The sequence below is a fragment of the Peromyscus leucopus genome, chromosome 16_21, assembly GCF_004664715.2.
Source record: "Peromyscus leucopus breed LL Stock chromosome 16_21, UCI_PerLeu_2.1, whole genome shotgun sequence".
Taxonomy (NCBI): Eukaryota; Metazoa; Chordata; class Mammalia; order Rodentia; family Cricetidae; genus Peromyscus; species Peromyscus leucopus.
The window spans coordinates 24,594,583-24,609,098 of NC_051084.1; the positions used below are offsets into that span (position 1 = coordinate 24,594,583).

The following is a 14,516-nucleotide window of genomic DNA, read 5'->3' on the forward strand; positions in this document are numbered from 1 at the left end:
TTGTGTTTCTTATTTTTCTCTTGGAATCCAGCTCTCTGGTGGTCCTCCCAAAGTCCTCTTTCCTAATCACTGCTAACAGTAGCTGCCCTGCTCCCCTGTGGGGAGAAAGCAGAAGGACTTAGCTTCTATTACAAGAAGAGAAATAATCAAACTCCTGTAAAGTTTAATCTGGACAGCACTGGGGGTATGCAAAGGTCTTTGGGAAGGTTGTTGCTAGAGCTGAATTATGATTCTGGTTTTGCCTCTGTGGTTGGGTGGCTTTGGCTCTTACATGGTCGGGGTGTAAGCTGAATAAGGGGTCGGGACTTGGCTGTTTCTGGTCCTTGGCACAGGACCCAGATATTTGTGGATTGAGGGTAATGGTCTCTGTTCTTCCCCGGGTCTATGGAATCAGCATGTCAAATGTCTGAGTTTACGTTGAGAAAAGTATTCCACATTGATCTCACCCCTCTCTCCTCAAACTGTAACTTCTTGGGAGGAATTTGGGTTTTTCATGCTGAGGATGGAGGATACATTTAGAGGAGGACTTCCAGTTTGAACTCTGAAGGATTCATGTTTGAGGGACAAGAAGACAGGAAGGACATGTCCTCTCTTGATTGACATCTGCAGCCTTGACAGTTTTGTTTCTGAAAGTCAGTAAAAGTCCCCAAGGAGACCCAGCATCCTCAGGCTGAAGTACAGATACTTAAGGAGTGTCAGCCATAGACGAGCCCAAGCTGGCAGCTGAGACAGTGGTGTAACCAGGAATCGAAACAGAGTGCTTTGCCTTTACTGTAGGAGCTTGGGAAACTCACACATCAAAATTTAAGGAAAACCAGGCAGGCTCGTCTGTGTTTTCTTGTACAGTTGTCTTCCCTTACTGTAGTTTCAGCTCTTTCTGATGAACTGTGATCTGGAAATACTACATGGGCTATTCTAGAAATAGAAAAAGTTTTATATTTTGAATTGCATGCCAGTCTGAGTGGCATGATGCTTCTTGGGATATGAATAATCTTTTTTTCCCCCTGGTCTATCCACACCATATGCACTACCCACCTGTTTGTGACTGCTGTCTCAGTTATCAGGTAGACTCATGGTTCGACAGAGATTATGTTTAAGGACCCTTAAGCAGTAGCTTAAAGCTGTGTGACAAGGCCCACAGCATTCACCCGGCTTCATCATCTTACACAGGTGTTGTGACAGTTCCCATCCATCCCAAGAGGCTTGAGTACAATCATAAGGTATTGACGGATCATATTTGCTCCAATAAATTTAACTGTAGCGTAGTTTGTAGTTGTTCATTTTATGATTACCTGTTAATTGTTAGTCTCTTACTGGGTTTAATTTACAGACTAAACCTTATGCTAGGTATTGATATGCGGGGAAGAGCTTGGATAGCCAGGGTTTGGTCATGCCTTCAGCTCACTCATCTGTTTATGGCCTTGCAGACTGGGGTGGGGATGTTCCTCAGAAGCTTTCAGACTCAAAAAGGGCAGTGATCTTTGATGACAGTGAATATCTACTTGTGGCTCCCCAGTCTGCTGTTTCTTTTCAAACCCCAATAATGCTAACAGTATGTATTTCTGGTTAAATTTTAGTGTCTTCCCCGGTTCCGGAACGCAGTTCACTGTATTTTGGTTTTAATTACAGAAATTTCCCTGTTGTTCTTTGAATGTACTTTGAGGTTCTAGCATGGTGAGATTGTCCTGTAGATGGAGTTTTTGTTGGACTGCTGGCTCCAAAATAACCACACAGAGATTTAATATCAATTATAAATGCTTTGCTGATAGCTTAGGCTTGTTACTAACTAGCACTTACAACTTAAATTAACTCATATTTCTTATCTAAGTTCTACCACGTGGCTCATGGCTTGTTACCTCATTTTCTACATATCCTGCTTCCTCTGCATCTGGCTTGTGACTCCTCAGACTCTGCCTTTCCTCTTCCCAGCATTCTCTCTGCCCTGAAAATTCTGCCTAGCTATCGGCCAATCATCTTTTTATTAACAATGAAAGCAACAAATTTTCACATTGTACGGAAGGATTATTCCACAGCATTGTCCTGAATGGAGCAGCATCCTAAAGGGAACATGCATAGTAGAAAGCCTTTGCATCAGGGAGTTGACACTTGCAGATTCTTGTGATGAAGGAGTTCATCCAGTCAAAGGACTTTGGAAAGTATTGGAGATTCTAAATATTCCTTCCCTAAGGGAACTCTTGAACGTCACTAAATTTTCTTTCAAATCTTGCTGTATTTGCTTATTTTCATGAAGGTGTCAGTGAGCACATCCCTCTTCAACTATTTTTAACCTCAAGTAAGGACTTTGTTCAAGAGCTGGCTTGGCTGCAATGTCTCCAAGACATTTGCTGTTTGGTTTATGTCCTTAGGTCTGGATGTCAGTTTTATCCTGCGGGAGGAAACCCTTCAGACCCTCCAGCTGGGGTCGACCAGTTGTTTGGAATTCGGTTTTACTTCTTTTAATGCTTTAGTATTGACATCTCTCCAAGTGAGACAGTTTACTCCAGAGAGTAGAGCACAGAGGTTTTCTCTGTGGCAGTGTCTGCTGGACTGCATTGACTGTGTGGGATTGGTACAGACAGGGAGTAGAAAGGTATTGGCTTCCACGATTAGTGTCTCCTGCCGATATGACAAACAGCCACCATTTTAGTGGCCCAGCACAGTTTACATTCGTCATCTTACAGTTCTGAGGCTAGAAGTCTGCAGTGGACCTCTCTGGGCTGAAGGTAAGGTGTTAGCAAGTCCCTCATCACCCCCAAAGTCTGTAGGAATCCGGCCTTTCTTTGACTTCCAATTCTGGAAGCCACGTGTATTCTTTCCCTTGTGGCCACCACATCCTCTCTCAGATCTGTCTCTTTTCTGATCTCTGTGTTTGTTTCTCCCTGTCTCCTTTCTTGTCAGGCTATCATGTTGCCTTCTGAAACACCCCCCCCCTCCCCGGCTTCATCATCACAATGATGTGGTGGCTTTGGCCTGCTTGGATAACCCAGGGCACTCTTCCTCTCTCTGGTTGCTTATCTCAGTTGCTCCCTGTTATTGAAGACCACACAGTCCCAGGTCCAGAGATGAGGACATGGACATCTTTCTTCTATTATTTCAACCCCACCACACTTTAAATAGAATATTTTTATTTCTTTTTAGCTGTGTTTCCATTTTTTTTCCCTCTGATTGTCTTTGGAAATCCCAGAAACATGTATTCTGTTTTGTCGTTTTGATAAAAACATGTTGGTAAAAATCAGCACTTGCACATCTGTGGTTGTGAAATTTGAGTTGATAAAAGAAGAATTTAAATTTTATCAGTTGTTCCTTCCTTCTGTCAGAGTCACAGAAGGTGCTTGTCAAAACTTAACGACAGGTGTCATCCATTTTTTGTTTGTTTGTTTTTTGAGACAGGGTTTTTTGCTGTGTAGTTTTGGTACCTGTTCTGGATCTTGCTCTGTAGACCAGGCTGGCCTTGAACTCACAGAGATCCACCTGGCTCTCCTTCCCGAGTGCTGGGATTAAAGGCATGTACCACCACTGCCCAGTGACAGGTGTCATTCTTAAGGGATAGATCCATCCCACTTCTTGCTCCTTTAGTCATTTTGACAAAGTGATGTGGGTATGTACATGTGAATACACACATCCTTCCACATGCACATAAACATAGACACACACATGCATATGTACACATCTGTACTCACATCCACATATATACACATACATACCCTCATACACAAATACTAATGCCTATATACACACATACATATCCATATGCACTTTACACATATGCATGGATGGTCAAGTAAACATGTGTGTGTGTGTGTGTGTGTGTGTGTGTGTGCGCACATATACATATATGCACATTATGTGCACAAACACATACAAACAGGCTATACAGAGCAGGTATTTGGGTCACCATATCTGCTAAACTTTAATGTTGAGGAGCTGGTACTCCTGCTTCCAAGACTTCCCCTGTCCAGTCCACTACTACTCCATCCTTGCATCTCCATTGGAAAGATTCAGCTTGGGACGGTGACAACTGTGTGCTTTGGGCTTGGTCCCTTCACCACTCTCAAATTCTCCACTCACCGCCACACACCACCGACTGAAATGTCTACAGGTCACAGGGTGTTTCAGGACAGGTGGGGACTTGGGCTTCCTCTTTGTTGGCTGCCCAAAGATGGGCAGGGCTCCAGCTGTAACTCCCTCTTCATCTTCCGTGAAGTTTATAGGGGACTGTGTTCTAGCTGCAATCGTCCCTTCATCTCACAGGAAGGTGGCCATTGGCCTTCACCTCTACCATCATTGCTTGGTCTTATGTTGCTTCATTTCCCCTTGTGGAGTGAATGGGGGAGGGGACTAAAGTAGTGGGAGAGTTGGGCTGAGGTCTCAGTACAGCAGTTAGTCATGTAAAGCTATTGACATGAAACACAGCCCTCACCTCAAAGAGAATACGTTTATTCTCAAGCCGAAGGTGAGTGACTTAGCCTGGGAACATGGATTCAGGTTGCCCCGAGGAACATGTTCCCACATGGTAATGGTTTCAGGAAGTTTTTTTAGTTTACAGAACATAACACCTGTTACCAAGGCACCTTTTTAAGGCCGTTGGTGGAAATATCGGTAGGTGGGTTATTCTGCTACAGTCTCAAACGTTATCTGAGGACATTGTTTGGTTGGGGTTGGTGGAAGCTAAGTTAATACATCACAAAAGGCATCACCCCAATAATCGGAAGGGTGTTGGGTAAGACATAAACATGATCAGTGAATTAATAGGACTTAAAGATAACCCAAACTTTCCAAATCTCTACATTCAATTAGTTCTAGCCAAAGATCCAGTATAGGCATAACAATTTTTCCTGCCTGGAAACTGCAGTTCGCCCGAGTATAAAACTTACCCAGCTCAGAAGTGGGCTAGGTCACTGAATCCAAAGCTGTGGAATTGATGAGATTTCGTATCTCATGCTTCATTAGTTTTGCTTCCCAGATGAGTCCAGTGTGGTGCTGTTTTTAACGTTTGTGTTCATGGCCCCGGTACTTGAGGATTTTGAATATATACACTGAAATGAAGACTGTATTTTAAATGTACACATTTTTTTTTTTATTTATTTACAGCTGCAGCTGAAGGAAAAGGCAGAAGCGGGGAAGACTTTTTTCAAAAGGTGAGTGACATTTTACTCTTGTCTGGCTTGGGGCTCTATGGGAAATAGCCTTGTGTCCGTAGCGCCACCCAAGATGGCGGGCTGATTTCTCATACCCAGATCAGTACAGACCTGTCCTGTCCATTTGCTTCGGCCTGCTGCAGTTCTTCCTACCTAAGTCATGTCTAGCCTAGAGGTGGGTACGTGTCCAGAAAGGCTGTCCGTTTTTCTGGTAAGCAGAACTTGGGGGGGGGGGTCTGTAACCAGTACAAGATATCTTTTGAGACCTGCCTGCATTTGATCAGCCATCCTGCCCATTCTGTCCCTGCTGTCCCTGAATGTTCTGACCTTCAGTGAGGCCAGTTGGGCCAGTCATGCACATAGCAAGGGGAAATAATGGTCAGGCCCAGTTGAAAAGATGGTGAGGAATTAGAAATGTTGGCTGATAAATCTGAGTTCTCTGTCTCGGGAAGTCTTTCATATGGGAGGATGCCTTTCCTTTTGAAAAGATGGACTGGAGTCCACTGTTTTCTTCCCCTTTCTCCTTGTTTTATTGCACATACATCCTTTTGTGTCTGATTCAGAGAGCATGTCTGGAGAGGCAGCCGTGGTAGGAGAAGCTGGGCTGTTCATGAGGTTAAGCAATACTGGAGAGAGCCATTGGAAAGTCTTCATTCTCTTCTCTTTGGCAGACTTTGGTGTAGTCTACTTTTGGTGGTGGGGTGGGGGTGGGGTGTCAAATTCATCATTCATCTGTGTTTCCATCCAAGAGTTTTAAAAGCAGACCTCCTCACATCTGGGACTCAAATCGTTTCTTCATGTTGAAAGTGTTTATTTACCTGCCATAGGCTGCCATGCTGAAGAAACCAAAACCAACCAGGCAAGTGTGCCTCCTTTGAGGACCGTGTGGCACCTGGTGACATGCTCACATGGATTCACAGCAGGAGTGGGTTAGCCAGGGCCTTCTAGGCAAAGAAACCCAACTGTGGACAGTCTCTGCACTCAAACATTTAGGGTGCCTTGTATTAGGTGAGGTTCATGATCCCAGATGATAGAGAGCATTCCTCCACCAGGGAGAGCTTTCTAAATGGAGTTGAAGTTTTGGGCTGGGGTAAGGGGTGGCCCAATCAGCACAGCACTTGCAAGGGGATCATGAGGAGCAGAGTTTGATCCCCAGAACCCAAGTAAAAAAAAAAGCCAATCATGATGGTGGGCTCTTATCATGCCAGATCCTGGGACACAGAGCTACACAGATCCCTGGGGCTCCCTGGCCAGTCAGTATAGGCTCGTTGATGAGCTCCAGGCCAGTGAGAGATGCTGTCTCAAAGGAGGCAGATAGGGATGACAGCTAAGGTTGTACTTTGGCTCCCATATGCATGCACATGTATACCCATGCACTTGGACACACATACACATGCACACACCCAAATGCATAAAAAACTTGTAAATATCTAATGATGATGTACTGGCCAAACAGTGTGGACCAGGTCATTGGTCCTCTACCCCTGCTTTGGACCTCCAGAGCAGGGTCTTGTAAGCTACTGAAGCCCTGGTTGTGGCTATAGGGACACTGGTTATGTCCAGATTATGTTCGGTTCCTGAGTAGTGAGCTGTGACCACCCGAATAGGAGAGGCAGAACCGGAGAAGCCTCACATTGCACTCACAGATCTGCCTCTATCTGGCAGCAATAGTCCAGACAGGAGCTCTCTGGGGCACAAGAGGATGTGGGGGGAGGGGGAGGGGCTGTGGGGGTGGGGTGGGCTTCCTACCTTATCGCTCTTCTTTATCTCAGAGGGAGCTGGGAAGAGCTTTTAGACGCCTGTGATTCAGACACATTAAAAGCCAAATTAGAACACAGCCCACACTGTCCTACAGGACTTTCCATTCTTAAGAGATTTGCTAATATTTATCACCCTTTGAGGATGCGTCTGTATGACAGCAGCGTAAATGGAAACACATGTCCAAACCCAGGAACACATGTGCTCCTTGAGCTCTGACTTGGAAGTGCAGAAGCCGCTCTTATCTTCAGGTGGACAGGGTCTGCAGGTCTGTCGGGGGAGGGACGGGTGTTCTCCGAAAGCTTACGCTGGAGAAACCAACTTAGTAACAGGCAAACGTCTGAGGTTACAGAAAAAAACTTGTCAGTGTTTGGACCAGACAGGAATGGAACCATGGATCCTCAGCAGTGGAATGAGGCAAGGAAGCGGTGGGGGGGGGGATGGGGGGGGACGGCTGGGGGTGGGGGACGACGACGACGACTACGACGACGACACGGACCTGTTACCTCACCACCCACACTCCGGTAGTGACACATCCATGCTCACTAGCATCTGCTTGTTTGAGAGGGGGTCTTAGCTCTGTAGCCCAGGCTGGTCTTGAACTCATTCTCCTGTGTCAGCATCAGTGCTGGGGTGACAGGTGTAAGCAAGAACACCCGGTATTGCACCTGTGTCTTTGAAGGGACTTTTTTTTTCTATTCTAACCGCATGGGATGTCCTTCGCTCTTGAGGGTGTGTGTGTGTGTGTGTGTGTGTGTGTGCGCGCGCGCGCGCGCGGAGCCAAACACAAGTTAAAGCCCCGCTGTTTCCCAGGTTGAGGTTCAATCCCTCCCTCTGGTGATTTTTCAGACATTTTCCAAGTCTGGAGGGTTTTTTCTCCTCTCTGGTGACGCCTCCTAAGGAAGGGATGAGAGACTTTGGGGCAGCTTTGTCTTAGGTGTCACAGAAACCTTTTTGAAAGTCGTATCAACGTGATCATTGTTCAGAGTAGTATCCTGAATTACTCTTTTGACATTTTCGAATTAGAGAGATGTATCAGAAGAGTGCATCATAGAATCCCACAGAGTTGAAAGCAGAATTTAACAGCAGAACTGTCAAATGTCTTCTCTTTGAACCTTTCATGGTTACTGTCTTCCTGCACCTTGAACTTCTCCCACAGAGTTTGAGTTACTGCTTCTACCAAAGATGTATTTGGTTATCTCTCTTTCTCTCTCTGTGTGTGGATGCACACACACACGTGTGTGTGTGTGTGTGTATGTGCGTGCGTGTGCACATGTGGCACTTGTGTTGATGTGTATGCATATTTGTGGATGTGCCTGTGGATACCAGAGATCAACATACTGTGCCTTCCTCAGTAGCTCACTACCTTATTCTCCGGGACAGCCTTTCCTACTTGGCCTGGAAGTCACAGAGTAGGTTAGACACTTTAGCCAGTGAGCCTCATGGTCTCACTTGTCTCTGCCTCTCTGGTGCCAGGATGGCAAATGGACACCACCAAGCCTGCTTTTTTTTTTTTTTTTTTTTTTTTTAAGCATGGATTGTAGAGATCAGCTTGACCAAGTGAGCCATCTCTTGGCTCTGTGCTCTTTATTTTTCATACCATGCATGGTTTTGAAATGTTTGATGTCCCTGAAGCGCTGCTGGGGTAGAAGACGAATTTTCTATCACAGGGAGGACCCAACAGCATAGCAGCTTAAAGAACGGGCTATCAGTGAGTTTTCTTTTCCTGGCCCAGCTTCTGGGTTGCTTTGTCCCATCTTACAGCTAGAGAGACCCCATTTCTTGCTGTGTGGCTGAGCTGCTCCTAAAGGCACAGGACAGTCATGTCCCTGTGTGAATCTGGCCACCACCATATCCATACATGAGCTGTGAGAAAGTGGATGGGTATATCCAGGCCAGGCCAGCTGTGGTCTTGAGGCCAGGTCTAGGCAGGGAGTTTTAAACACACAACTGTAACTAGGGAAAAAAGGGAGAGGGGAAGGCTGGGGAATTTTGGAGAAAAAGACGACCGATTCTGTGAGGACTACCCATCCAAAGCCAAACTGTTGGGAAGGTGTGAGGGTCGTGTGCAGAGCCTTCCCGTGGCATATTCTTCCTGTCCCTGTGTTGCTAAAGCATACACGCGGAGCCCCCACCCCCATGGAGAGTGTGTTTTCTTTCTCTCAGCTCTCATGTCTCACTGTGCAAGGTCAGGTACAGACAGAGTGCATTTGAGGACCATGGGGGAGGGTCCGACCCACGTCAATCTTCTCATTGGCTGAGTGCTGCTTCCACTCATCTCAACACCACCCGGTTTCTGCTGCTTCTTCACAGGGCCTTGTACTTCCTGTATATCCGTGTCTACACCGTCTCCTTTCCTAAAGACGTCATTTGTCTTAGGGTTACTGTTGCTGTCATGAAACATCATAACCCAAAGCAACTTGCAGGCGAGAGGGTTTGTCTTGCTGACGTTTCTACATCAGAGTTCATCATTGATGACAGTCAACGTAGGAACTTAACACAGGGCAGGAACCTGGAGGCAGGAGCTGATGCAGAGGCCATGGAGGGGTGCTGCTTACTGGCCTATCTTTCTTCTTCCAAGAGGAGAAGCACCAGGGCACAGTCACAATCAAATCAAAGCGAAACCAAACTCCAACTGTGTGGTAGTTTGACTGTAATTGGCCCCATAAACTCATAGGGAGTGGCACTGTTAGGAGGTGTAGCCTTTTTGGAATAGGTGTGGTCTTGTTGGGGGAAGTGTGTCACTGTAGAGGTGGGCTTGAGGTCTCACATATACTCAGGGTGTGCCCAGTGAGACAGCCAACTTACTGTTGCCTTCTGATGAAGATGTAGTCAGTACCATGTCAGGCTGCAGGCCACCATACTGTCTGCTTTGTTGATAACAGACTGAACCTCTGAAAATGTGAGCAGCTACTTCAGTTAAATGTTTTTCCTTTGTAAGAATTGCCATGGTCATGGTATCTCTTCACAGCAATAGAAACCTTAATTCAGACAAACAGTATAAATAACTCAGAGTCCAATGTCTGGGGTTCAGTCAGAATCTTCTGGGCTCTTCCAGAAGCTTTGCCACAGTCCATACAGCTTGTCTCATAGGCTCAGGCTGGCTCCACTCCATTGCTGCTGCTGTCCTTAGCCACAGTCCCACGGTACTGGCATCTCCAGAGTGCTGGGGGCTGGATCTTTTCTAATATTCTCTCCTGGGCTCTCTTTAGGAACTCTACCCTTCCACATGGTACCAAGCTTCAGCTTCTCTCTCTGACCCCTTCTGTCCTGGGGCTTCCACTGCCACTGAGGCTGCACCTTCACCAGTGGCCTCTTCCGACCTCTCACAATGCCAAGCCTCAGCTGCTTCCCATGACTCCTTCATGCCTTCAAAACCAGTACAATCTGGGGGACTCTTGGACATGACAGAGTTCAGCTGCCAGCACTAGGTACAGCCTTGGTCACCCCTCGAACACAGCTTCTGTGTGCTGACCCTGAGGAAACACGTCCTAGAAGGTCTCACCTCAGTGATGCTGGTCTCTTCTTGTTAATCACAGCTGATTCTTCAGGCCCAGCTGACCAGAACAATGTGTTCTTCTTTTTTTTTTTTTTTTTTGGTTTTTCGAGACAGGGTTTCTCTGTGTAGCTTTGCGCCTTTCCTGGAACTCACTTGGTAGCCCAGGCTGGCCTCGAACTCACAGAGATCCGCCTGGCTCTGCCTCCCGAGTGCTGGGATTAAAGGCGTGCGCCACCACCGCCCGGCTGAACCATGTGTTCTTAATTCAAAATATCAAACAGCTCTTGTTTCCTTGGCAGCTTCACAAGCCAGGCCTCTTATGTTCCATGCTCCTATGGAGCAGCTCACCAAGCATTGAACACTCGATGGCTTTTCTAGACCAAAGTTCCAAAGTCCTTCCACAATCCTCCCCAAAACATGGCCAGGTCTGTCACAGCAATACCCCGTTATCCTGGTGCCAGTTTCTGTCTTAGGGTTACAGTTGTGCTGTGATCAAACACCATGACCAAAGGCAACTCAAGAAGGAAAGGATTTATTTTGCTGACATCTCTACATCACAGTTCATCATCGATGACAGTCAAGGCAAGAACTCGCATAGGCAGGAATCCAGACAGGAGCTGATGCAGAGACTGTGGAGGAATGCTGCTTACTGGCTTGTTTTTTGTTTGTTTGTTTGCTCAGCCTACTTTCTTAGAGTATCCACCAGCCTACAGGCGTGACACCACCTTCCATGGGTTGGACCCTCCCACGTCAACACTAAGAGAATATAGACTTGTCTACAACCTGTATTATGGAGGTCATCTCTCACTTGATGTTGCATTCTCTCATATGACTCTAACTTGTGTCAGGTTGATATAAAACTAAGCAGCACATTCTTCATAGGAGATTAGGAGTGCACCCCCCCCCCCCCATGGTCACATATTAACTATTACATCGGCAGTGACTCTGTTTCTAAATAGGATCCTGGGGGGTTAGGAATTCAGTGTATAGCATTCTTGGGGGATAAACTAAAACCTCTTCACCTTTTAAGGAAGGAAATGGTTTTATAGAAAATGTTTACTGTCACAGAGAAGTTGACTGAAATAATAAATGCTGTTTGTTAGATTTATATGTTCAGTTTGATCGACAGGTTTCAGCTGCTTGTCCTTTCTTTTTTTCTGTTGTCATTGTAAGTCATTTCTAAATTACCTAGAATGAAAATGTAATCAATGTGAAAAAGCAGAACAATTAACCGGTGATCCCATTCATTATGTTGAAAGAGAACTGTAGATAAAAATCTTTGTCTTTTGAAAAAAATTTTAATTTAATTTTTTTTTTTGCCTCCCAACCAAAGTTTCCCCTCCCTCGTCTCTTCTTTCCCTCCTTCCACACCTCCACTCCTCCTCCTTTGTTTCTCTTCAGATATGAGTGGGTCTTCCGTGGATATCAGCCAGCCATGGTATATCGTGTTGCAGGGAGACTGGGCGCCTCCCCTTCTATTAAGATCTGGATGAGGCAATCTGGTAGGAGGACTAGGTCCCTAGAGCAGGCAGTAGAGTCAGAGACAGTCCCTGCGCTCACTCTTAGGAGTCTCTCAGGAAGACCAAGTTACACAGTGGTGAGATATAGGCGGAGGGCCTAGGTTGGTCCCATGCAGGCTCGCTGGCTGTCCATTCCGTCTCTGTGAGCCCCTGTGAGCCCAGGTTAGTGGGTTCTGTGAGTTTTCTTATGGTGCGTTACCCTCTACAGTACTTTCTCCCACTCTTCTGCAGGATTCCTAGGGCTCTGCCTAATGTTTGGCTGTGGGTCTCTACATCTGTTTCCATCAGTTGCTGGATGAAGCCTCTCTGATGACAGTTGGGCTAGGTACCAATCTCTGAGGATAGCAGCGTATGATTAGGAATCATTTCATTGATGTGTGCGTGTGCGTGCGTGTGCGTGCGCGTGCGTGTGCGTGCGCGTGCGTGTGCGTGTGCGTGTGTGTGTGTGTGTGTGTGTGTGTGTGTGTGTGTGTGTGATGTTTGGTTCTATCCTGGGTCTCTGGGGTATTCTGCCTCTGGGTCCTGGCCCTCAGGGGTGAGCTCCTTCTCAGGGTATGGGTCCCCAGCTGGGCCAGTCATTAGACTCTCACTCCTACAGTTTCTGTGCCATCTTTACCCCAACACATCTTGTAGGCAGGACGTTGTAGGTCAGAGGGTTTGTGGCTGGGTTGGTGTCCCAGTCCCTCTGCTGGAAGTCTTGCTTGGTTACAGGAGATGGTCAGTTACAGAATGGACATCGCCATTGGGTGTGGGGAGGGGCCGGAAGGGTGTGGGGATGGGAACAGTAGGGATTGGATTGGGGGTGGATGGAGAGACATCTTGAATCTGGGGGCATCTCTGGGATGAGCTAGAAGCCTAGAGCAATGGAAACTTTTCAGGACTCTCTGAGGGTGACCCAAGCACAGACTCCTAGCGATAGGGGACATGGAATCTTTGTCTTTTTACACATGTATATGAAGGTGATTTTCAGTATTTTATGGTTTGACAGGGCTATAGATTAAACCATTTGCATTGGTTGCATTTGTGGTGTGTGTGTGTGTGTGTGTGTGTGTGTGTGTGTGTGTGTGTGTGTGTGTGTGTTCACTCGCTCTCGCTGGCGCGTGCTTGTTTTACAAAGTTCCCTAGCAATTCTATCCTCTGTTCTTTGGCTCTGTCTATTCTTTAGGGGAGGGAGCGGCTCAGCTTATCAGCACTCCTGCTAGTTCTTTTCCATGCCGAATGGCAACTTTCATCTCGACACATGGAAATGATCTTCCAGGTTGTTTTTTTTTTCCTTGTGGTTTTATTTGGGAGGGGGGCAGTTGTTCATGGATTACTCATTGTCTGTCCTGTTTCCTTTTCATCTTTTCGTTCCTCTTGTGAAAATGACCCCAATCAGACTGTTCTTGGCAGGGCAACGTGTTAACAGTGTATAAGGTGGGGATGGGCGCCGTGATGTATTCCCCACGTGATTCGCCGAAGCTGAAGGCTGTTGGGTACTTGTCTCCTGATGGCCGAAGAAGTTGACGTCTGCCTGGCATTTTTATGCCCTCTGATGGGAACACCGGGACTCCCCCTGCACTGGGGTATACATAGACTCACCCCCAAAGCACACGTCACATATTTTAAATGAAGGAAGATTTTTGTATGTTTGTAATCACATGTTGGATGTTTCTTTGGAAACACAGTTGACCAATAAACTGTTCCTCGCTGCAAGAGCTAATGGTGTGACTAACTTGAAAGAGATACCCCTAGTCTCCTGCCCTTAAGGCGAAAAGATTGTTTTTGGCATTTTGAAAGTGGAAAGTTAGAGACCGTGGACTTCTAGGGGGAAAATTGCTTAAGAGAAAGCTTGGTCCCTTGCCCCAGAATAAATCAGTCAGTTAATTGTCTTAGATGGGACAACTTTAGTTTTTAGTTGGAAGGGTGGTAGAGGTGATAAAATTCTTGTTGTGTCCTCCACTGGCCATTGTCCTGTACATGCTGGGTGACTGTCCCCCTCTAGTTTTGTCTCATGACTTAAAAGTATATTCAGCTGACTGTTGGTTATAAAGGTACCTTTGCAAACTCTGAGTCTTTATGTTTAAATCTTAAATGTATTTTTTAAAATATATCTGTGTGTGTCTGTGTATGGGAATTTGCATGTTGAGTGCAGTGCCTACAGAATCCAGAAGAGGGCATTAGATCCCCTGGAGCTAGAGTTAGAAGACATTGTGAGTTGCTGGCCATGGGTACTGGGAACTGAACTGGGGTGCTAGAGACGAACAGCAGCAAGTGTTCTTAATTGCTGTGTGATCTCCTCAGCTCCCATTAATACTGTTTGTGTGTGTGTGTGTGTGTGTGTGTGTGTGTGTGTGAGAGAGAGAGAGAGAGACAGAGAGACAGAGAGACAGAGAGACAGAGACAGAGAGTGTCTGACCAATACACAGAGAAGTCAGTAGAGTATGTAAATATTCTGCTTTCCTTAATAATGGTTCAAGGGAACATTTTATAACTTTATGCTTCTCCAAGTAACTTGACCCTTGAATTAAATGATTGAATATCCTGGATGTTACTGTCTGATGTCAAATAGTCATTGTGGCTTTTCTATACTGGCTCTTTTGCAGTTAAAAAAATTATTTG

The 14,516-nt window shown here is 46.1% G+C and overlaps 1 protein-coding gene across 3 annotated transcripts in view; it reads left to right on the forward strand.

The window, feature by feature from the left end:
- The window catches only part of Bicc1 (BicC family RNA binding protein 1), a 240,317-nt gene that overhangs the window by 75,778 nt on the left and 150,023 nt on the right, over nucleotides 1–14,516 (forward strand). For all 3 annotated transcript variants that reach the window (XM_028877260.2, XM_028877261.2, XM_028877262.1), the window contains exon 2: nucleotides 5,092–5,138. In XM_028877260.2, the coding sequence (XP_028733093.1) occupies nucleotides 5,092–5,138 (47 nt within the window). The remainder of the gene's footprint in view (nucleotides 1–5,091; nucleotides 5,139–14,516) is intronic.